The following is a 24,855-nucleotide window of genomic DNA, read 5'->3' as shown; positions in this document are numbered from 1 at the left end:
AAAACCTCCTCTCACTTTCTCTCCACCTTTGTTTCTCACACACCATCTCCCTGTGACATACTCGTAAATTCCCTATTTGATGTGCTACTGGAAATGCCTTCATGCCTCTTTATTTTCCAGAATCCTTCCTCCCTAATGCTAGAGCTGAATTACACCCTCAGAATCAGATGAGAAAGTAAGTGGGAACAATGAATTTCCCTGGTCTTCCTCTAGCTAGGCAAGAATAATCATCTTGGCTTTTGAAATAAAACAGTTATTTGATTATATCAAGATCAGTTGCTGGGTCAGGAGAACTTTAAACCAGAGTAACACAAATGACTTAAGTTTTCTTGGCTCATGATACTCGATACAACTAATTTTAGACAAAGTGACTTATTAGCATTTTCAGCTTCAAATATAACAGATTGAAGATAACAGTTAATACTAAATTTTGATATTTTGTTACATTTGAATCATAGTATTTTTAAAATAAACTCATGTCTTAACTTACAGCCATCTGACTTTCAAGTGATTTTTCAACCAATTAAACCCACATTACCTGCTGAGCCATTGAGGAAGCCCAGTATAAATTTCTATATGATCCAGTAATTTCACTTCTAGGTATTTATATATCTGGGTATATATTTATGTATCCAAAAAATTGAAAAATTGAAAGCAGTGTATCTAAGGGACACCCATGGTCATAGCAGCACTAGTCACAATAGCCAAAAGATGAAAGCCTCCCTGATATCCAACAGATGAAAGGATAAATAAATGTGTATAAATACAGTGAAATATTATTCACCATTAGAAAGATAGGAAACTTTGACATGTTCTACATCACAGATGAACCTTGAGGACATTATGCTGAATGAAGTAAGCCAGCCATAAGATGACAAATACTGCATAATTCCACTTATGTGAGGTTTCTAGAGTATGTAGATCCATATAGACAGAAAGTAGAATAGTAGTTGAGAAGACCAGGAATGGGGGAGCAGGGTGAGTTGTGGTTTAATGGGTAAAAGAGTTTCAGTTTTGCAAGATGAAAAAGTTCTGGAGATGGGCTGTACAACACTGTGAATATACTTATTACTGAACTGTACACTTAAAAATGGTTGAGATAACAAATTTTATATATGTGCATTTTACCAAAGTTAAAAAAATACTTCTGCCAGTTGTAGAATCTGATGAAGTACATATCCACTGAAGTGGGACTTTCTAGGGTATTTGTTTCAATAGATAAATTCTGAAATGTTTGTTTAAAATTCATTTCATTGCTTTATAGTCAGTCATTTGGGATATGTATTTCATTGAAATCACTGAAAATTATTGACAAACTGAAAGAATGTAGAGAAGTTACAATTCTATTCCATTCTTCACTTAACATTCAATATATATTAGTTGAGCGCTTATTATAAGCTACTGCTGCTGCTGCTAAGTCTCTTCAGTTGTGTCCAACTCTGTGCGACCCCATAAACGGCAGCCCACCAGGCTCCCCCGTCCCTGGGATTCTCCAGGCAAGAACACTGGAGTGGGTTGCCATTTCCTTCTCCAATGTATGAAAGTGAAAAGTGAAAGTGAAGTCGCTCAGTCGTGTCTGATTCTTAGCCACTCCATGGACTGCAGCCCACCAGCCTCCTCCGTCCATGGGATTTTCCAGGTAAGAGTACTGGAGTGGGGTGCCATTGCCTTCTCCTACTATAAGCTACACTGGAGATAAATGGTAATATCTCTATATCCTAGTAAAATTTAAAAATGCATGGACTTTCCTGTCAGACTACAGGCAAAAGAATGAAAGTGAATTCCAACTAAAAGTTATAAAATTCGTATTAAACAGAATACATAAAATGGGTTGCTAAGCTAAGAAAAGGGAAAATAATTTTAAGAATAAGGAAAATGGTAATGTGATTGAGAACAAAGGTGTATATGGATATAATGGTATCAGAGGGTTAATTTTTTTTTCAATTGTTATTATTATTTTTTCAAACACAAGGAAAATAAAATAGCTATAGAAAGATTCTCTAAAAACGTAGCCATTCCAGGAGAGGGTATTTCTAAACAACATGGCAGGATTTAGAATATCAGCAGAGGATCTTCCAGGAAATGAGAAAACATAGATAATATTCAATTATGGGATTCCCTGGTAGCTCAAATGGAAAAGAATCTACCTGCAATGCAGGAGACCTGAGTTCGATCCCTGGGTTGGGAAGATCCCCTGGAGAAGAGAATAGCTACCCACTCCAGTATTCTTGCCAGGAGAATTCCATGGACAGACGGGCCTGGGAGGCTACAGTCCATGCGTACTAAGTCAGTTCAGTTGTGTCCGACTCTTTGCAACCCTATGGACTGTAGCCCGCTAGACTCCTCTGTCCATGGGGATTCTCCTGGCAAAAATACTGGAGTGGGTTGCCATTTCTGACTCCACTGCATCTTCCTGACCCAGGGGTTCGATCTCATGTCTCCTGCATTGGCAGGAATGTTCTTTACCACTAGCACCACCTGGGAAGCCCATGTGGTCACAAAGTTATTTAAAATCTGAAGTCTTCCAAGCAGTGTATATGTGAGGAATTTCATCTTAATTTTGCAGGCAATGAAGAAGCATCAGGGTTTTTGAAGGAAGACATTGACAAAATTCATTTTGCGGCTTTGTATTTCACTCTGTAAAAATTATGAACCATGTCAGCAACAAGTAAGACCCATGTACCCACCACATTTCCTAAGACTTAGACTACTACCATTATCTTTAAAAAGCTGTCTGTGGGCTCATCTTTGATCTTATCTTTTTTTCTTACCCAGAGACAATAAATATACTGAATTTTGTGTTAATCATTCCCTTCCTTTCATTAGTTTGGATGTATCCCTAAAGTTTATATCATCCGGTACTATCTCAATTTGAACCCCATGTAATAGATTCTTGGTACATGTATTCTTTGATGACTTGCTTTTTCACGGACATGTTTTTGAGATTCCTCTGTGTTCACCTATATAGCTGTGACTCTATTGTCACTGTTAGTATTCCATTGAATGAATGAACCACAATTTATCATTCTACTTCAATGGATATTTGAGCTGCATCCAGTTTTGTTGTTGTTACCAAGAATAACTCTATGAGCTCCCTTGCATAAATTTTCTGTGAAAATTTCTTTGAAGCAAAGGTAGACATACTGCAGCTCATGGGCCAAATATGTATAACCCAAGAGCTATACATTTTTTAAAATTTTTTAAAAAGCAAAAGAAGATTATTTTGTGATATATGAAAACAGGGAGTTCAGAGTCCATAGTAAAATTCTTTGGAGCACAGCCCCATCCATTTTTTTACATACAGTCTATGGTTGCATTCTTGCTGCAGCGACAGGGCTGATATCTAAGTCATCCATACTTTCCTTGAAGTGTAGTCACACCACCTACTTTGTGAGGCTTTTCTTGAGACAGTCTCTTCCTTTAATTCCCATCAGTTATTATAATGTGCCAGAACTTCAGATCTTATCACATAAAACTTCTTATTACTTTTTATGTACTGCACTATTATATACCTTTCTAACCAAATGACAATATTTCATGACAAATGTAAAGTAGCTGCTGTACACATGCCTATTTTTGTGGTTGAAAATCATGGCAATGTATTTCAGATGCTTCATTGGTGACTGAAAGAATTTGTGCAGCTTCTTAAAGGGCTAGAGTTAGACAGGAAATAGCTTCAATGGGGAAATTTGCTAAAGCTGTTCATTTGTTTATTGGTTCAACAAGATTTCTCTAAAATGTATCTTAGGGAGTTTTGTAAAATTTTATTAACTTTTCTCTTGTAATAATATATCAATATATGTTCTTGTATCCTTACTATGGCTTTGGAAGACATTAAACATTTTGTCTCAGTATTTTTTCCAATTTTTGATGCAATCACCTTACCATAGATGATATACAATTTATCTTGAAGAAAATAATGACTTTGTGCACATAACTATACAAACTTCTACTAGAAGACGTAAAAGTAGAATATATATTTCTTTGTCTTCCACCAACACCATTCAATCCTGAGTGTTTTGTTGAAGAAACAAACTTAGCAAACTTTGAACACATAATCATAAAATACTGACCATATATATAAGAATAGAAAGCTGTTAAACAGCAGGTTTAAAGTTCTAATATCAACCCCCAAATAATTAATTTAAAAATTACATATTTCACATACATAATTTGCTGTTTGAAAATTTCATCAAACATTCCTGAAATCACACATTTGTGAAGCATTTGTAATCTATTTTAAATAAAATATACAAACCTATAAAAATCAAACTTACTGCTGATACTTTAAGGAAACTAAACCATTACTAATTTGATTATGTATGGGTGCTTAGTCACTCAGTCATGTCTGACTCTTTGTGACCCTATAGATTGTAATCTGCCAGGCTCCTCCGTCCACGGGAATTCTCCAGGCAAGAATACTGGAGTGGGTTGCCATGCCCTCCTCCAGGGGATCTTTCCAATCCAGGGATTGAACTCAGGTCTCTCACACTGGAGATGGATTCTTTACCATCTGAGCCACCAGGGAAGCCCCAAAATACTGGAGTGTGTATGCCTATGCCTTCTCCAGGGGATCTTCCTGACCTAGGAATCGAACTGGGTTCTCCTACATTGCAGGTGGATTCTTTATCAGTTGAGCTACCAGGGAAGCCCAGTTTGATTATGATTTGGGGGGTGATCTTGCTCAGGGAGGAAAAGCATATCAAATCAGTAACTAAGTCTATAAATTCTTCCCATCTGGAATGAAGGGCAAGATTTCAGTTACCTGTGATCAACTATGTCCAAAACATTAAAGGGAAAATTCCAGAAATAAGTAATTCATAAGTTTTAAGTCTCACTCCATTCCCGACAGTGGGATGAAATCTTGAACTATCTCACACAAGAAAGAGGTGCATCAGCCTTTTGTCCAGTGAATCCAGCCAGTTAGTCACTTAGCAAGTGTCTGTATGGCTTATCAGATCAACTGTTGGGATATCATAGTGCTTTACACACACACACACACACACACACACACACACACACACACACACTCTATATTACTTAATAATGGCCCCAAAGCATGAAAGTAGTGATGCTGGCAAATCACATATGCCAAAGAGAAACCATAAAGTGTTTCATTTCAGTGCAAAGGTGAAAGTTCTTGCCCTAATAAGGGGGGAAGAAATCACATATACTGCTGACAGCATGAGGCTGCTAACATTTATGGTAAGAATGACTACTGTCCGTGAAATTGTGAAGAAGAAAAGAGAAATGTATGCTAGTTTTGCTCTCACATCTCAAGCTACAAAAGTTATGGCCACAGTGCCTGATAAATAGTTAAGGTGAAAAAGGCTTTATATTTGTATAATAAGGTATTTTGAGAAGGAGATACCACCTTAATATAACTTTTATCATAGTATGCTATTATAATTATTCTATTGTATTATGGGTTATTGTTGTCAATCTCTGTGTCTAATTTATTCTAAGTGTGTGTGTATAGGAAAAATATAGTATAGCGGGAGTACTATCTATAGTTTCAGGCATTCACTGGAAGTCTTGGAAAATAACCACCAAGGATAAGGGAAAATTGTTGTATTTAAGATACTCAAATTAACAAATGAGAATAGGGCCTTTTTTAATGAAAGAAATCTGGAAGATGTAGGAGTGATAATTTTAAAAAGCTGCTGTAGCTCTGAGACTTTAATTAGGTGGAAAAAATTGAAGTTTTATTCTACTTACTATGTGACAATTTGGCAGTGACTTTATCCTTACAGAGCACCACTATTTTCATTAAATAAGTATAGCCTATGCTGTCTAAAAAAAGTCAATATGATTTATTCTATGAAACACAATATTCTTATTATATAGCATTCATTAATCACTACTTCCACACACAATGAAAACTGCTAATGTCATCAATTTTCATTTATATTACCCTGATGTGAATAACTTCGAATAACATTTTGCTAAGCAACATTAAAGTACAATTGTGTCCCTGAACTGCATTCAGTTCACAGCCAATCTGTGCCAAAGGATTATGGATAATAAAGATTGGAATACTTTGTCGCTCCACTAATTTGAGTGAACTTTTTGAGTCACTTAATTTTTGCATTTTAAGTTTTTCTATCTCTCCTTAGAAATGACATATGAAAGAGACCTCAAAGTTGGTTCACAACCTCAGGAGTTCCCCAGGTGAAATTAGAATCTGCCATACAGATGGCAAAGAGAGACCAGAGAATTAGAAAGACCACTCCAGATCAGTAGGTGGCAGTTTTCATCAGCAAGGGAACTTACACACCAGGCTTGTCTTGGGCGGCTACAGGATGAGTCAAACTCGGCACCCACCTGCTAGAATCTTAAAAATTCATAGAGACCTTAATAGGGTTCAGGCATGGATACAGTCCAGATGGTCTCAATAACACTATTTTCTCAAGGCTGCTTCCTTAGAGTGGTTCCTAGTGTGGGAACAGTGGGTGAAATGTACATCCAAGGAAGGGGTGGGGCTTAGGTGTCTCTGATTAACCAGGTCCGGCTTAAAGATCAGCTGGTGGTCATGTCCTCTTGGTGACCTTCTCCAACATTTAAATATCATTTAGTCCTACTTTTTCTTTTGTTCTGCAGTAGAGGAATGCCCAAGAATGAGCTGTCTGAGGAATATTTCAAATCCATTTATGTGTCTAGGAAAATACTATAAAAACTAAAATGTATAATATTTGTGTAAACAAATATCCCTGCATTTGATTAATTTCATTCTCTTTTAAAAGAGAAATGTAGTATTCCTTACTATCCTGAACTCAAATGTATTGGAATGTTTAATATATGTTTTAGTAGTATACTTTAATAGTGTATTTCATGTGACTTTTCATATGGGGAATCATTTCTTAAAGATTTGCAACCCATCACATATGCTGATATTTGACATTCACTGCCAATAGTTTCGGAGAAGGCAATGGCATCCTACTCCGGTACTCTTGCCTGGAAAATCCCATGGACGGAGGAGCCTGGTGGGCTGCAGTCCATGGGGTCGCTGAGTCGGACACAACTGAAGCGACTTAGCAGCAGCAGCAGCAGCCAATAGTTTATTTCCTTTATCCCACAATCTCAGTCAAAAATTCAGTCCAAAAATAAGAGGAAATAAGGGGTTAATTTAAGTAAATGTTTGTGAAGGGTTCATTATATATATTTTTTTCTTATGCTCTATGGACAGAAATAAAGTTCCTTACTCATCTGCCTGAGATTTCTGCCTACTGACCCATAAAACAGGAACTCTTCAATATTTATTAAGCCTCAATAACATGTACTATGCTAGGTACTGCAAGAGATGCTAAAAATGAATAAGGCATGAGCCCTCAGGGAATATATCATCTCTAGGAGGAGAATAAATAAGCACTGTATTCAAATTTTAAAGTGAGAATTATAAGTGGTATATGGCTGTTAAAATAAAAAACTTGTGGGAATTTAGAGGAGGGATAGATCATATCAAGTGGGAGAAATCAGGAAATGAAGGCTAACCTCAGGAAGTGAGACCTGAATAGAATTTCCAGAGCAAGGTCTTCCAAGGAACCAGAATGCTTAGAAGGATGAGGGGAAAAGAAAAAGTGGAATGATCATGTTTCAGCAACTTGGAGAGACCCAGATTCCCTATAGTGCAAAAGAGTAAGCGGAAAAAAAGGAATGGACCACAAGCAACCCCTAAACTGGTTATCCCGGCTGCTGCTTCTATCTACCATATATTGTAATATATATAATAAATTTACTCTCTTCTGAATAGAAAAAGTATCATTCCTGACTAGGAGCCAGAATCTTGAGGCTCCACCTCTGCCCAGTTAAATAAAACTGAATATTTTGAGTTATTGAGTCATACCTACTGGAAAAACAGTTAACTCTGCTCCAAGGCTTTGTCATTGAACTGGATGTACTAAATTCAAGAGTTTTGCGGGGTCAGACAGTCCTTGATTGAAAGTGAGTTTCAATCACAGCTGATAATGATTTGGGATGATAATAACAAGAGCAACTATCTATGCATTTTCATCTGTTTTTTTTCTCTAAACTAGCTCTTCTGAAAACTTTAATGTGCACAGATATCACGTGAGGTGCCTGTTATACCAGGGGTTTGGATTCAATAGGGTTGAGATGGGGGCTGAGATTCTGCATTTCTAATGAGCACAGGTGATGCTGACGCTTCAAGTGTGTGGACCACTTTTGAGGACGAAGGCTTTTGCACAGCTCCCAGACAGCAAGCAGAATCAGCATTACCTGGGAACTTGATGGCTATGAAATGCAGATTATCAGACCGCACCAGACCTACTGAATCGGAAACACTGGGATGAGACCCAGCACCTTGTATTTTAACAAGCCCTCCAGGTGATGTCACTGCTTTTCGAACACACTCGAAGCACCTGGCGGGAAGGCCGGGTAAAATACTATTTATTGAAGACCGAATCTCACCCCCAGATAGTCCCCTGTAACTGGTGCGTGGTGTGGTCTGGGCAACGGGCTGTCTAAAAGCTTTACCAGGTGACTCAGATATGCAACAAAATTTGAGAATCCCACGAGGGAGGTATTTAACTTTTGGCAGGCCTTCTTTGCCGCCTATGTGAAGTGGATAATATCCACGCTGATTCCTGCCTTCGCGTCCAGATTTTGCCATCTTCAGCCACACTTGGCCAAAATCCCACTTCAGTCTCCTCTCCCGGGGTCCCACATCCTCGATCCGAGAGCCTAAGGTCCCGGTGGCGGGACCCGCCAGGGCACCAGCCAAGCTCCGCACTCCGGCGCCGCCTTACACCTACGTGGCCCAGGGGTCCGCCCTCGGGGGCTCCCGGGACGGCGACGGAGCGCTCGGCGCATGCGCTCGGCACCCGCCAGGGCCCGGCCCGTGTAACGGACTCGCGCTCCCCCCACCGGAAGTGAGCGGTCGCGCGACGGGAGGAGCCGGCGGTAGCGTGGCGGCTGCGGGCTGAGGGCGCCGGGTCTGAGGGGCTCGCGCTTCCCTGTCCGCACCATGGCAAAGGCCGCCGGCGTAGTGCTGCTGCTCCTGGGCTTCACGGCGCTCTGGCTGTCGCTGCTCGGAGCCCGGACGGCCTCCGCGTCCAAGGCGGTGACGGCCCACTTGGCTGCCAAGTGGCCGGAGACCCCGCTGCTGCTGGAGGCCAGGTGAGGGAGTGCGGGCCGGACCCTCCGCCGAGCCCGCGCGGAGGGAGGGTGCGGCGGGGCTGTGGGCGCCCCGGGACCTCGACGGCGCCTCGGGCGCTTGACCCTCAGAGCATCACCTCCTCCCCTTGCTACCCTGGGCTCCGCACTCACTTGCGGCTCCTTTTCCCCGCCATTCCTACTTTGCCTCACCCACGGGTTTGAAAAGTATTAATTGCTTTGGATTTTCTTAGCATTTACGTGAGAGAAAAGGAAGACGGGGAGGTGGACTGTGGCGTTTAGTGCAAGCTCTGCAATTGATGGAGGCAGTTCTAGTTTTTAGGAACCGGTATTTGAAGCACCTAATTTCATACGATGGCTTTCTGTGGAGAAGAGAGCGTCCCAAAGCTCTGACTTCTTTCTGAATCTCCTCAGCTGGAGTTAGTGCATAAGGTATCATGTACCTTATGTGGAGAAACAAAACTGGGAGATAATGAATTTTAATCTTAGTATTCCAGTAAACAAAATTTGAAAATTTTTGTTCCTTTTTTAACCGGCATGAAGTTGTTTTGTTGGCATGAAGTTTTAATGCCAGTTGCTTTTGTATTAATACTTCACCAGAACCATAGCTTTTGGTTCCGAAGTCTTCATCTCCTCCGTGAAGTTGCATATATAAGATACGAAAACAGATTTTTTAAAATTGAGCTATAATTTATGTAAGGTATTAGTTTCAGGTGTGCAACATAATGATTTGATGATGTGTTCACATGGTGTGAAATTATCACCATGGACATAAGTCCAGTTAATACCTGTCACCACACATAATTACAAAGGTTTCTTGTGCTGAGAACTTTTAAGATCTCTCTTGGCAGCTTTCCAATATGCAGTTCTTTACGGATAGTCACCATGCTGTACGTTACATCCCCATGACCGATTATTTATATTGTAGCCAAAAATTGGCACCTTTTGACCACCTTCACTCGTTTCTCCTACCTCCCTTCTTCCCGCACCCAATTTGTTCCCTGTATAGGAGCTCATTTCCTTACTGTGTTATGTTTGTTTTAAGATTTCATAGGGTATTTGTCTCTGTCTTATTTCACTGAGCAAAATTCCCTCAGGTCTGTCCAAGTTCTCACAGATAGCAGTATTTTCTTTTTTTATGGCTGAATAATACTCGTGTGTGTGTACATTTTCTGCACTCCAACAGCCCCAAATGCTTCTCCAGTGTCCCACACAATTTCCCTGACACGGGGAACTGACCCCTGCTTCAGGTCCCCCACCCTCCCATGTGCAGGTGCAGTCCTGCTCACTCTCCTTTTTTCCCCCTTCTCCTTTCATCCTGCCGAATTTTGCCTGGATCTGTATATTCCTTTCTAGTGGTCAGGGACTCCTGCCCACTCTCAGCTGATGTTCTGCAACCCTTCTGTGTCTGAAGGGGTATTCCTGATGCATCCATGGAGAGAGATGCACTCCATGTTCACCTGCTCCTCTGCCATCTTCCTGTCTCTACATTTTCTGTATTCATTTATCATTCAGTGGATTCTTAGGTTGTTAACATATCTTGGCCATTGTAAATAATGCTGCACTGAACATAGGACTGCCTGTATTTTTGTTAGTGTTTTCACCCAGAATTGGAATTGATGGATCATATGATAGTTTGTAAAAATTTTTGATGAACCTCCAAACTGTTTTCCATAGTGGCCGTATCTGTTTACATAACCAGCAAGGGTGCACATGGATTCCTTTATCTCCACAGCCTCACCACACTTGTTATCTTGTCATTTATGTTTATATAATTTTATATATATATATAATTTTATTTATTTTTGGCTCTACTAAGTCTTTTTTGCTGCATGGGCTTATTTCTAGTTCCTGGGCTCTAGAGCCCAGGCTTAATAGCTGTGGTGCACGGGCTTAGTTGCTCTGCGGCACGTGGGATCTTCTCAGATCAGGGATCGAACCAATGTCTCCTGCATTGGTAGATGGATTCTTTGCCACTGAGGCACCAGGCAAGCCCATCTCTCTGGGTTTTTTTTGTTGTTATTGTTGTATATGGCCTTTATTATGTTGAGAAGAGATAGGCTGCCCACTCCAGTATCCTTGGTCTTCCATGGTGGCTTAGACTGTAAAGAATCTGCCTGCAATGCAGAAGACCTGGGTTCGATCCTTGGTTTGGGAAGGTCCCCTGGAGGAGGGCTTGGCAACCCACTCCAATTTTCTTGCCTGGAGAATCCCCATGGACAAGAGGAGCCTGGCAGGCTATAGTCCATGGGATTGCAAAGGGTCAGATATGACTGAGTGACTAAGCACAGCACATGTTGAGGATATTCCCTCTATACCCATTTTGAGTTTTTAATCTTGATACTGATTTTTTTCAAATGCTTTTTTTTTTGCATCTATTGGGATGATCATGTAATTTTTATCTTTAATTTGTTAATGTGTTGTTTCACATTTGTATATTTATGGGTATTAAACCATCCTTGCCTCCCTGGAATAGCTTGATTATGGTGTATGATCCTTTTAATGTATTGTATTCAATTTGCTAATATTTTGTTGAAGATTTTTATGTTTATGTTCAGCAGGAATGTTGACCTTTAATTTTCTTTTCTTGTGTCCTTTTCTGGTTTTTGTATCAGAATAATGCTAATCTTATAAAACAAGTTTGAGAGTGTTTTATTTTGGAAGAGTTTGAGGATTGGTATTCTTTATTTTATTTTTTAAGTGTATTTTTAATCGAAGGATAATTGCTGTACAGTATTGTGTTGGTTTCTGTTATACATGTTTGGTAGAATTCAACAATGAAGCTATCTGGTTCTGGACTTTTGTTTATTGGGAAGCTTTTGATTACAGATTCAGTCTCCTTACTACTAATAAGTCTGTTTGGATTTTTCTATTTCATGGATCAGTCTTGATAAGTTGTATGTTTCTAGAAGTTTATTCATTTCTTCTAGGCTGCCCAGTTTTTTGTTGTTTATTTGTTCATAGTAGTCTCTTATGATCCATTGAATTTCTGTGGTATAGATACATCTGTATAGATGTTACAATTATAGATATTTAGATGTAGTATAGATATTACAATAAAACAGTTTTTATTAAATAAAATATCCTAGTTTAAAATATGTCCTATTCCTCTACCTTTTCCCCAGTTTCTTCCATACTTTGCATGGATATGGTCTCACACTCAGTTTCAAATCATTCTAACTTCTTCCAGTATTAGACTGGCAGTTGGAGTGTTTCAGTTTCTACTTGCCTCAAGAGTCTGAGAACTGGAACTCCCATAGGATGCTCTAAGGAGCATCCTTAGGTTCTTCACAGTCTAGCCCCTCTCTGATGTACCAACTCCATAACTTGTAGTGGGTTGAAAGGTGGCTTCCAAAAAGATATGTCCACATCCTAACCCCTGGAACCTGTAAATGTTACCTTATTTGGAAAAAGGCTCTTTGACAAGGTAATTAAAGGTCTTAAGACATGATTCTTATGGATCTGGATGGGTGCTAAGTCCAATACGCTTATAAGATACATAAGAGAAGACACAGGAAGAGGAGGACATATGAATAGAGACAGAGATAGGATTGATGTAGCCACAAGCCAAGGACCACCTTAAGCTTTCAGAACCTGGAAGGTTCTCCCCTAGAGCCTTTGGAGGGAGCGTAGCCCTACCAATACCTTGATTTTGGACTTCTCCAGAACTGTGAGACAATAAGTTTCTGTTGTTTTAAGTCACCAAATTTTTGATAATTTATTACAGCAGCAATAGGAAACTGATTTGATTTGTACCTTGAAGTAGGGTACTGCTGTAACAAATACATAAAAATGTAGAATTATCTTTTGAATCTGACAGAAGCTGGAAGAGTTCTGAGAGGCGTGGTAGAAAAAAGCTAGATTGCCTTGAGGAGACTATTGGCAGAAATACAAAATACTGGAGTGGGTTGCCATGCCTCCCTCCAGGGGATCTTCCCAACCGAGGGATGGAACCCAGGTCTCCCACATTGCATGCGGATTCTTTACCATCTGAGCCCACCAGGGAAGCTCAGGAATGCTGGATAGCCCAAGAATACTGGTAGCCTATCCCTTCTCCAGGGGATCTTCCTGACCGAGGAATCAAACCGAAATCTCCTGCATTGAAGGTAGATTCTTACCAGCTGAGCTACCAGGGAAGCCCTAAAACATTTATAATTTAGTACTATTTGCTAAGGATGTTTATAGGCTGGTGAGACTAAAATTTTCAATACATATACCGCAACTTAAACATTTAAACTGTATTTATTCCACTGGTGTTGCTCTTACTGAAAATATTTTTTGAAATAACACTGATAATTACTGTCTGGCTCTTTAGTACATTTAAAATCATCCTCTATGGAAAATTTTTTAATCTATGTTAGAATAGATAAAATTCTTCTTTTGGGAAGAAACCTTGCTATTTGGTGCTAAATATCAAGTAAAAAAACTGGAAATACCAGAATTTAGGATTTTTTTTTCCTTTTAAAAATTTTGACCAAAGTAATAACTTAAATTTTTGGAAGGTGAGATGCTGATTTAGATGGCCTCTCAAGGATATTTTCTCCTCTAAGAGTAGTGATTGGCAAATTGCCCATGAAAGTAATTCAAGAAGAGTTCTCAAAGTGTTAGAGCAGTGGTATAGTGAAGGAGTAACTGTAAGGGAATACTTTAGTAAGGTGATTACTTTACTCTTAGGTATAAATTCTGGAGGATCATACTCTTATGTATAAATTCTGACATTTGGAAGAAGTCTTTTTCCCATAGTTGCACAATGTATGAGCATTGTCAATAGTGTTTGATCCAGTCCGTTAGGTAATAAGTATTGTGCTCTACTTTTCTAAAAGTTTTGTACCGTCAGTTTTTGGTTACATCCTATTTAGTGTTTCCTGCAGTTTCCTCTCCTTTTAGCCTTTTTGTTTGTTTGTTTGCCTGTTTTAATGCCATTGAGTTGGACACCATTAATAATAAGGGTTGCCTTGGAGTTACTGCTTTAAATTCATATGCCTGTCATGTTTAGTATGTTGATGAATTAGTCAGTTTTCTCACCTTCTTTTCTGCCTTTACTGACCATCTCAGACTCACAAGAATTAGTTAATTTTGCATGTGTCTTGAATGTCCTCAATACTTACCATTTATATTAATCATTAGTTTTACTGAGGCTAAAAAAAAGAAAAGGTGGGCAATAGCAGAATCTGTACCGTCTGTTTGATGGTTGTATTCTTTCTAGTTTAAATAGTTAGATCTACTTGTTTTTGGTGTCTTGCACTTTGTTCCAAACAAGACTGAATAGCCTTTCGCTTATTTCACTATTTCCAAAAGGCTTTACATTGCTTTGGCTATTTTTTCTTACCTATGCTCTTTAGATAAACGGCAGTGTTTTGGGGGTTTCCATGCCAAAGACCTAATGCAGTGTACCAATTTTCTGTTAATTTTTTGATTAACGTATTTTCTGTTGAAATAAGATTGTCTACACAAATAGTAGCTAAATAAAAATAATAATATTGCTTTCTAAACATGGTTATAAGACCAGGTTTTGTTTGTGAAAAATAGGCTGTCTGTTTTTTACCTTTTTACTTTTATATAACACTGTCTGTATTGCCATTAAATTATACCTCTCAGGGCATTACACATGTGTGCATGCTAAGTCAATACAGTCGTATCGAACTCTTTCCGACCCCGTGGATTGTAGCCTACCAGGCTCCTCTGTCTGAGATTTTCCAGGCAAGGATGCTGTAGTGGGTTGCCATTTCCTTCTCCAGGGGATCTTCCTGACCCAGGGATCAAACCCTATATTGCCATTAAGTTTTACTTCTCAGGGCATTTCACATAGAGAGCAAAATAAGTTATCCATTTTTTACCTAATAAAGAGGAAAAACCAAAAGTAATTTGTCACATAGTCTTTTCCAGTTATGATTATATGCCTGTAGTTTAGAATGACAACTCAGGTAAGAATCATCAATGTGTTCTCTTTTTGCATTACAGTAGATGGAAATTGGTAACTTTAGTTTTGGGAGTTTTGGTTTTTACCAGAAGTTGTAATTTGGCTCTAAAATACATTTTATAGTATCAAAATCATTTTTAAATTTCTAGCTATTAACTGATTACTTTTATTTTTAATAGTGAATTTATAGCAGAAGAAAGTAATGAAAAATTTTGGCAGTTTTTGGAAACTGTACAAGAATTAGCAATTTATAAGCAAACAGGTAGGTGATATACATATTTCAACTTTCCAGATGTATATTTTTGTGCCTATGTTAAACATGTTTATTGTTTTTAATGGTAATGTTTAAGTGTATATACTTAATTAGGTTAGTAAATCTGAATATTAACTTTGAAGATATTTTAATGGAAACTATTCCAATCATCCATTTCCAAATGTATAAGGTTTTAATACTTTATTATAAGAAAACTTTTATAATTAGCAGTGTCTGACTATTACATTATAATCAAGAAATAGAAATTGTTGAATTATGGTTTTCTTTTTACCTAGATTTCTTTGAAATAGTATTAGTTTTGCATGTAATAATAGTGAAAGAATTTTTTTTTGCCATAATTGCTCCTGAACTCTTAAAGAGATTTTTAATTTTTGCCCTTAACAAGTCAGATAACCGGTATACTTTCATTTCATCATTTAGAAAATGGAGTTAATCATTCCTACTTTTTATACCTATACACACACACACACACACATACATACATACACACATACATATATAGTTCTAGAATGAACACATGTTTATTACTGTGTTTCTTAGGGAATATCAGATGCTGAAATTAGATTTTAGCAGGGGAGGCTGAAAGGTTAATTATTGTTATAAGGAAAGGTTAAAGAAAAAGATTAGTTTACTGTCTCTACAGAGAATAGAATAAATGTTAACATAAAACCCCTCAAGATGGAATTTTCTTGCCTTTTAAGCAGAGAAAACTTAGTAGGATGATTAAGTAGTTTAGGATTTTATTCCTGAGTGTAAATGTAAGATGAACAATGATTTTGAATGTTTTAAGTGTTCATTTACTAGAGCTTGTTTGGCTTGCTAAGTGGCCTTTAAGTTCAACAATTTTATGATTTTATGAGATAGGCTTAAGATAAGAGAACAGACATACCTTTAATATTTTAAACTGAAATTATTTCCAAAAACAAGTAATTTACTCTTTCAAAAAACTTACTAAAAACTTTCATTATTCAGTAATCATTACTTGAATCATGAGAGACAGTATGTGCTGCTTTAGATACTGAGAATACAAACATGAATAAATGTGATCTATGTTCTCCAAACCTTGTAATATGATGGAAACCGCGACATGTACTAGTAAGTGATCACAGCTTTACTAGAGACGGATAGGTGTAACATGGAAGTATGTTAAGAGGTGCCTGGTCAGTATTTCAGAGAACAGGACAGCCTTTCCAGTGGTAAGTGCTGGAGTTGAGTTTGGATGACAGGATTTAGTGAAATCATAGGGAAAGGAAGACAAGCAGAAGAGACAACAGGAGTAGATAGCAAGGAGAAACTGTGACCACTTAGAAGTCTACTTGTAAAGCAATAGGAGATTGTTGGTTTTGTATTTATCCCAGTGGAGCTATTTCAAATACTAAAAGATGGTGCTATGAAAGTGCTGCACTGAATATGCCAGCAAATTTGGAAAACTCAGCAGTGGCCACAGGACTGGAAAAGGTCAGTTTTCATTCCAATCCAAAAGAAAGGCAATGCCAAAGAATGCTCAAACTACCACACAATTGTACTCATCTCACACGCTAGTAAAGTAATGCTCAAAATTCTCAAAGCCAGACTTCAGTAGTACATGAACTGTGAACTTCCACATGTTCAAGCTGGTTTTAAAAAGGCAGAGGAACCAGAGATCAAATTGCCTACATCCGTCGGACTATCGAAAAAGCAAGAGAGTTCCAGAAAAACATCTATTTATGCCTTATTGACTATGCCAAACCCTTTGACTGTGTGGATCACCACAAACTGTGCAAAATTCTGAAAGAGATGGGAATACCAGACCACCTGACCTGCCTCTTGAGAAACCTTTATGCAGGGCAGGAAGCGACAGGTAGAACTGGACATGGAACAACAGACTGGTTCCAAATAGGGAAAGGAGTATGTCAAGGCTGTATATTGTCACCCTGCTTATTTAACTTATATGCAGAGTACATCATGAGAAACACTGGGCTGGAGGAAGCACAAGCTGGAATCAAAATTGCTGGGAGAAATATCAGTAACTTCAGATATGCAGATGACTCCACCTTATGGCAGAAAGCGAAGAAGAACTAAAGAGCCTCTTGATGAAAGTGAAAGAGGAGAGTGAAAAAGTTGGCTTAAAACTCAACATTCAGAAAACTAAGATCATGGCATCTGGTCCCATCACTTCATAGCAAATAGATGGGGAAACAGTGACAGACTTTATTTTGGGGGGCTCCCAAATCACTGCAGATGGTGACTACAGCCATGAAATTAAAAGACGCTTACTCCTTGGAAGAAAAGTTATGACCAACCTAGACAGCATATTGAAAAGCAGAGACATTACTTTGCCAACAAAGGTCTGTCTGGTCAAGGCTATGGTTTTTCCAGTAGTCATGTATGGATGTGAGAGTTGGACTATAAAGAAAGCTGAGTGCAGAAGAATTGATCCTTTTGAACTGTGATGTTGGAGAAGACTCTTGAGAGTCCCTTGGACTGCAAGGAGATCCATCCAGTCCATCCTAAAGGAAATCAGTCCTGAATATTCATTGGAAGGACTGATGCTGAAGCTGAAACTCCAATACTTTGGCTACCTGATGCGAAGAACTGACTCATTTGAAAGGACTCTGATGCTGGGAAAGATTGAAGATGGGAGGAGAAGGGTACGACAGAGGATGAGATGGTTGGATGGCATCACAGACATGAGTTTGAGTAAACTATGGGAGTTGGTGATGGACCGGGAGGCCTGGCGTGCTGCAATCCATGGGGTCGCAAAGAGTTAGACGTGACTGAGCGACTGAACTGAACAGTAATTTTAATTTTGCTATTTGAGATTAAAAAAAGATGAATATATCCGGTTTTCATGATAGTTAAAAAACAAACACCAGATTTTCTGGCTCTCACTTGAAATCCTGAGTGCCCCTATCTCAAATTTTTTCTTCTCAGTACATGTTTATGGACTTCTTTGGTGACCTTTTCTATTGGAGAAGCTGTCTTGAAAATTACTTTTATAAATTTTGAACCCTTTAAGTCACTTAGGTTTATTAGCATATTTTATACCTAAATGAGACATCATGTCTGGACAGACGAGGCAGGTCATTAACAAGATGGAATATAAGCTCAGGAATACCTAAACTCAAGCATAGGAGATGTATGTATTTCAAGATTGAACAGCTAAAATGAATTGTATTAAGAATTACTAACACAAAAATATAATTCAGTTGAAGTTGTTCATAATGGTGAAAGTCAAATTCATATTGCCACCTCATTGCTGATCTTGCTAGGCATAGGAAGAAATAGTATATATGAGGAATTAAATATGTTAAAAACTATCAGACTTCACTGAATTTGTTTTCAAGACATTATCCTAGAGAATACATTAAAACCCTTAGTTACTTATAATTTTCTAGGTTGTTGAATCTCCATGAGGCCTTTTAAATACTCTACACTGAAGAATAATTTCAGTGATAGACTTGCCTAAAACACAGTGTAAATGTTGAACATTAACTTTTTGAATTCAGGTGCTAGTTTCCTGCTATTTCATGAGGACAGTTTACATTATGTGCCAGTATGTTAAAACCTTTTAAACATTGAATTCAGTTCAGTTCAGTCGCTCAGTCGTGTCGAACTCTGTGACCCCATGAATCGCAGCACACCAGGCCTCCCTGTCCATCACCAACTCCCGGAGTTCACTCAGACTCACGTCCATCAATTAGTGATGCCGTCCAGCCATCTCATCCTCTGTCATCCCCTTCTCCTCCTGCCCCCAATCCCTCCCAGCATCAGAGTCTTTTCCAATGAGTCAACTCTTCGCATGAGGTGGCCAAAGTACTGGAGTTTCAGCTTTAGCATCATTCCTTCCAAAGAAATCCCAGGGCTGATCTCCTTCAGAATGGACTGGTTGGATCTCCTTGCAGTCCAAGGGACTCTCAAGAGTCTTCTCCAACACCACAGTTCAAAAGCATCAATTCTTCGGCGCTCAGCCTTCTTCACAGTCCCACTCTCACATCCATACATGACTACTGGAAAAACCATAGCCTTACTAGACGGACCTTAGTCGGCAAAGTAATGTCTCTGCTTTTGAATATGCAATCTAGGTTGCTCATAACTTTTCTTCCAAGGAGTAAGCGTCTTTTAATTTCATGACTGCAGTCACCACCTGCAGTGATTTTGGAGCCCAAAAAAATAAAGTCTGACACTCTTTCTACTGTTTCCCCATCTATTTCCCATGGAGTGATGGGACTGGAAGCCATGAACTTCATTTTCTGAATGTTGAGTTTTAAGCCAACTTTTTCACTCTCCTCTTTCACTTTCATCAAGATGCTTTTTGGTTCCTCTTCACTTTCTGCCATAAGGGTGGTGTCATCTGCATATCTGAGGTTATTGATATTTCTCCCGGCAATCTTGATTCCACCTTGTGTTTCTTCCAGCCCAGCGTTTCTCATGATGTACTCTGCATAGAAGTTAAATAAGCAGGGTGACAGTATACAGCCTTGACGTACTTCTTTTCCTATTTGGAACCAGTCTGTTGTTCCATGTCCAGTTCTAACTGTTGCTTCCTGACCTGCATACAGGTTTCTCAAGAGGCAGGTCAGGTGGTCTGGTATTCCAATCTCTTTCAGAATTTTCCACAGTTTGTGGTGATCCACACAGTCAAAGGCTTTGGCATAGTCAATAAAGCAGAAATAGATGTTTTTCTGGAACTCTCTTGCTTTTTCCATGATCCAGCGGATGTTGGCAATTTGATCTCTGGTTCCTCTGCCCTTTCTAAAACCAGCTTGAACATTTGGAAGTTCACGGTTCACATACTGTTGAAGCCTGACTTGGAGAATTTTGAGCATTACTTTACTAGTGTGTGAGATGAGTGCAATTGTGTGGTAGTTTGAGCATTCTTTGGCATTGCCTTTCTTTTGGATTGGAATGAAAACTGACCTTTTCCAGTCCTGTGGCCACTGCTGAGTTTTCCAAATGCGCTGGCATATTGAGTGCAGCACTTTCACAGCATCATCTTTCAGGATTTAAAACAGCTCACCTGGAATTCCATCACCTCCACTAGCTTTGTTCGTGGTGATACCTGTTTTTAAATGATTTTGTATGGTTCTCCCACAGAGTTATGTATTTATTGATGTCTCAAGATAATTAGCTAACCTGTGTTGTTTTGTGTGGTGAATCAGAAATGTCAACCAAGGTTTATCTGACTCTAGAGTCTGTCAATTTTCATTTTTCCATGTTCTCAGCATATAAAAATTCTCAAAGTCCATAAAGATTTTAGTAGTTTCTGCACAAGTAAAGTTGTCTATATATTTTAGAGGAAAGATTTTTAGAAAAGGTTATGACATTTCTAGCTTACTTATAAATGAGAATCAGGTTTGGGGTAGGAAAATGTTTGCTGTCTGGATGTGTCACATTTGAAATGCTTGTAGAATATCCAAGTGAGAATATGCAGTAAGCGGATATGAGTGAGAGATTTAAGTTAAAAAATCTAAGCTAAAAGATAGGATTTGGAAATTAGCAACACCAAAAAGGTAGTGGCAGTTACAGGGAGAAAGGATGGAATGAGAAGAAAATAGATAAAGAACACCAGTGTTTAAGAGATAACCAGAGAAGAACATGAGATAGAGTCTAAGGAGTACCAGTGGAGGTAGGCAAAAACCTAGAAAATGTGGTATCATGAAAGCCATGTTGAGAGATAAGTGATAGATGTTCAGTTCAGCTCAGTCACTCAGTCGTGTCCAACTCTTTGCGACCCCATGAATTGCAGCACGCCAGGCCTCCCTGTCCATCATCAACTCCCAGAGTTCACTCAAACTCACATCCATCAAGTTGGTAATGCCACCCAGCCATCTCATCCTCTGTTGTCCTCCTTCTCCTCCTGCCCCCAATCCCTCCCAGCATCAGAGTCTTTTTCCAGTGAGTCAACTCTTCTTATGAGGTGGCCAAAGTACCAGAGTTTCAGCTTCAGCATCAGTCCTTCCAAAGAACACCCAGGGCTGATCTCCTTTAGAATGGACTGGTTGGATCTTCTTGCAGTCCAAGGGACTCTCAGGAGTCTTCTCCAACACCACAGTTCAAAAGCATCAATTCTTCGGCCCTCAGCTTTCCTCATAGTCCAACTCTCACATCCTTACATGACTACTGGAAAAACCATAGCCTTGACTAGACAGACCTTTGTTGGCAAAGTAATGTCTCTGCTTTTCAACATGCTATCTAGATTGGTCATAACTTTTCTTCCAAGGAGTAAGTGTCTTTTAATTTCATGGCTGCAGTCACCATCTGCAGTGATTTTGGAGCCCAATGTTACCAAATACTAAAGATGAACCAAGTAATATAAATATTAACCTTTATCAACAGAAGAATTAGTAGTGAGTTAGAGAGCAGTTTTACTGGTATGTTATTGAAACACTATAGTAAGTTGAGGAAGTAGAGACAAAGTATTGTTAAATTTTCCAGGATTGACTATGAGGCAAATAAGATGAGCCAGTACCTAACTCATTAGGTGCTGGTGTGGCTTTTTTTTTTTTAAATGAGTTATTTATGTATATTAAATGCCAGTATGTAAAAAACTGAGTGAAAGGTGAAACTAAAGATGAAAGATATTGAAAGAGCAAAATCATTATTGGCAGGTTAGTTGGTAAGCAAGGATTTAGTTATTTTTAAACATTACCTAAAATATAAAATAGTCCAATGCATTCATGATTGTCTTGCAAGGTAAGCCTAAAATACATATTTTCTTTCTGTAAACCCCTGAATTCTACATCTGTTACTACATTAGAGACAGTTTGGTGGCTCAGACGGTAAAGAATCTGCCTGCAATGCAGGAGACGTGGTTTCAGTCCCTGGATCAGGAAGATGCCCTGGCTGAGGGCATGGCTACCCACTCCAGTATTCTTGCTTGGAGAATCCTGTGGACAGAGGAGCCTGGCGGTCTACCGTCCATGGGGTCACAGGGAGTCGTACAGAACTGAGCAACTAACAGTGACCTTGACAAATTTTGATGTCTCTGCCTGGTACTACTCAGATTTGTTTCTGTTGACTCCGTTCTCTATTTTCTTGTAAAACCAATCCATTTTGACTGATGTAGTCTTATTTTTGTTCTGTGATTAAATTTTGACTATGTTATTGACCCTGTAGCAATTAGGATTTTTTAAAATCCATTTTAAAGATAATATCTCTTCTTTAGTTGCTTTTGTGTTGCTTTTACTACCAAAGCGAATCTTGCATTATTTTTTGACTGTTGGAGGGGAACTCAGTATAACTTCCTGAAAAATCACCTGTAGTTTGTTGAAGTAGAAGTGAATGAGCATACTGAGTCTCATATGATGACTCTTTGAAATACAGGGTTAGGAAAGTATTATTGGCCTTAATGAAAAGGTCTGTTCCCTTCTTAAATATTAATTCCATAAATGTATTAAATGTCTTATTTTGTATGCCAAGAGTAGAAAGGTATAATTGAAAGACTAGAAAAGATTCCTGCCTCAACAGCTTAGCTTAATGGGAAGGATAGCATTAAACAAAAAATTATACAAATAATTTTTAATTGCAGGTTAAGAATTGGTCTAGAGATGGTGCAGAGTTCTATGCTGTTCTTCGTCTCCTCTTAAATTTTAAGTAGGGCCTTATCTGATCTATGTATTATAACTCTGCAACCTGGGAGTGAATGTTGGTGCCTTCCACTTAGATTTTAATGGCAAGATGATTTTCATCTGGGCTTGTATTGATTGCCTGGACTTCACTGGAAGGTACAAATGAAGTAAATTAAAATATGGAGATCTTGATTTTCCCTTTGGCTGTAACACCTTCTGTTCCAAACTTAAAATATGAGATTAGTTTAGTTAGCTGTACACTGAGAGATGTGCTAATGTGTTGAAATACAAAATACTAACATCCTTTTCTTTTGAATTCTTTTCACAGAATCAGATTATTCTTACAACAACTTAATCCTGAAGAAAGCTGGACAATTTTTGGACAATTTACATATCAATCTCTTAAAGTTTGCTTTCTCTATAAGGGCATACTCTCCAACTATTCAGATGTTTCAACAAGTATGTAAAAATACCCAGACTGTATTTGACAAAGAAGCATACTAGAAACATAAATAAATTTCCTAATGTGAATATCTTTAGTTAAAAAAGATCTACAATTTATAAACCTGGTTCCATAGTCTATCATTGATTATATTTTCATATTTACCATTGATTATAATATAATTAAACATTTCATTAATTTTATAGTTATTTGATGTATACAAAAAGGCAAAATGGTTGTCTGAGGAGGCCTTACAAATAGCTGTGAGAAGAAGAGAAGCGAAAGGCAAAGGAGAAAAGGAAAGATATACCCATTTGAATGCAGAGTTCCAAAGAATAGCAAGGAGAGATAAGAAAGCCTTCCTCAGTGATCAGTGCAAAGAAATAGAGGAAAACAATAGGATGGGAAAAACTAGAGATCTCTTCAAGAAAATTAGAGATTCCAAGGGAACTTTTCATGCAAAGATGGGCACAATAAAGGACAGAAATGTATGGACTTAACAGAAGCAGAAGATATTAAGAAGAGGTGGCAAGAGTACACAGAAGATCTATACAAAAAGGTTCTTCACCACCCAGATAACCACAGTGGTGTGATTACTCACCTATAACCAGACAGCCTAGAATATGAAGTCAAGTGGGCCTTAAGAAGCGTAACTACAAACAAAGCTAGTGGAGGTGATGGAATTCCAGGTGAGCTGTTTTAAATCCTGAAAGATGATGCTATGAAAGTGCTGCACTTAATATGCCAGCACATTTGGAAAACTCAGCAGTGGCCACAGGACTGGAAAAGGTCAGTTTTCATTCCAATCCAAAAGAAAGGCAATGCCAAAGAATGCTCAAACTACCACACAATTGCACTCATCTCACACACTAGTAAAGTAATGCTCAAAATTCTCCAAGTCAGGCTTCAACAGTATGTGAACCGTGAACTTCGAAATGTTCAAACTGAATTTAGAAAAGGCAGAGGAACTGAGATCAAATTGCCAACATCTGCTGGATCATGGGAAAAGCAAGAGAGTTCCAGAAAAACATCTATTTCTGCTTTATTGACTATGCCAAAGCCTTTGACTGTGTGGATCACCACAAACTGTGGAAAATTCTGAAAGAGATTGGAATACCAGACCACCTGACCTGCCTCTTGAGAAACCTGTATGCAGGTCAGGAAGCAACAGTTAGAACTGGACATGGAACAACAGACTGGTTCCAAATAGGAAAAGAAGTACGTCAAGGCTGTATACTGTCACCCTGCTTATTTAACTTCTATGCAGAGTACATCATGAGAAGTGCTGGACTGGATGAAGGACAAGCTGGAATCAAGACTGCCGGGAGAAATGTCAACAACCTCTGATATCCAGATGATACCATACTTACGGCAGAAAGCAAAGAAGAACTCAAGAGTTTCTTGATGAAAGTGAAAGAAGAAAGTGAAAAAGTTGGCTTAAAACTCAACATTCAGAAAATTAAGATCATAGAATCTGGTCCCATCACTTCATGGCAAACAGATGTGGAAACAGTGTCAGACCATTTTGGGGGGCTTC

General features: G+C 38.6%; 1 protein-coding gene across 1 annotated transcript in view; it reads left to right on the top strand.

Annotated features, from left to right (window-relative positions):
• Nucleotides 1–8,983: 8,983 nt before the first annotated feature.
• LOC128057773 (UDP-glucose:glycoprotein glucosyltransferase 2-like) overlaps nt 8,984–24,855 on the top strand; it is a 141,366-nt gene continuing 125,494 nt past the window's right edge. Inside the window, exons 1-3 of the mRNA XM_052650275.1 lie at nt 8,984–9,135; nt 15,232–15,314; nt 23,205–23,335. Coding sequence (XP_052506235.1) covers nt 8,984–9,135; nt 15,232–15,314; nt 23,205–23,335 — 366 coding nt within the window. The remainder of the gene's footprint in view (nt 9,136–15,231; nt 15,315–23,204; nt 23,336–24,855) is intronic.

This window comes from Budorcas taxicolor, chromosome 12 (assembly GCF_023091745.1).
Source record: "Budorcas taxicolor isolate Tak-1 chromosome 12, Takin1.1, whole genome shotgun sequence".
In the NCBI taxonomy this organism is placed as follows: domain Eukaryota; kingdom Metazoa; phylum Chordata; class Mammalia; order Artiodactyla; family Bovidae; genus Budorcas; species Budorcas taxicolor.
The sequence above is the reverse complement of the archived record's forward strand: the minus strand, read 5'-3'. Positions and strand labels throughout refer to the sequence as shown.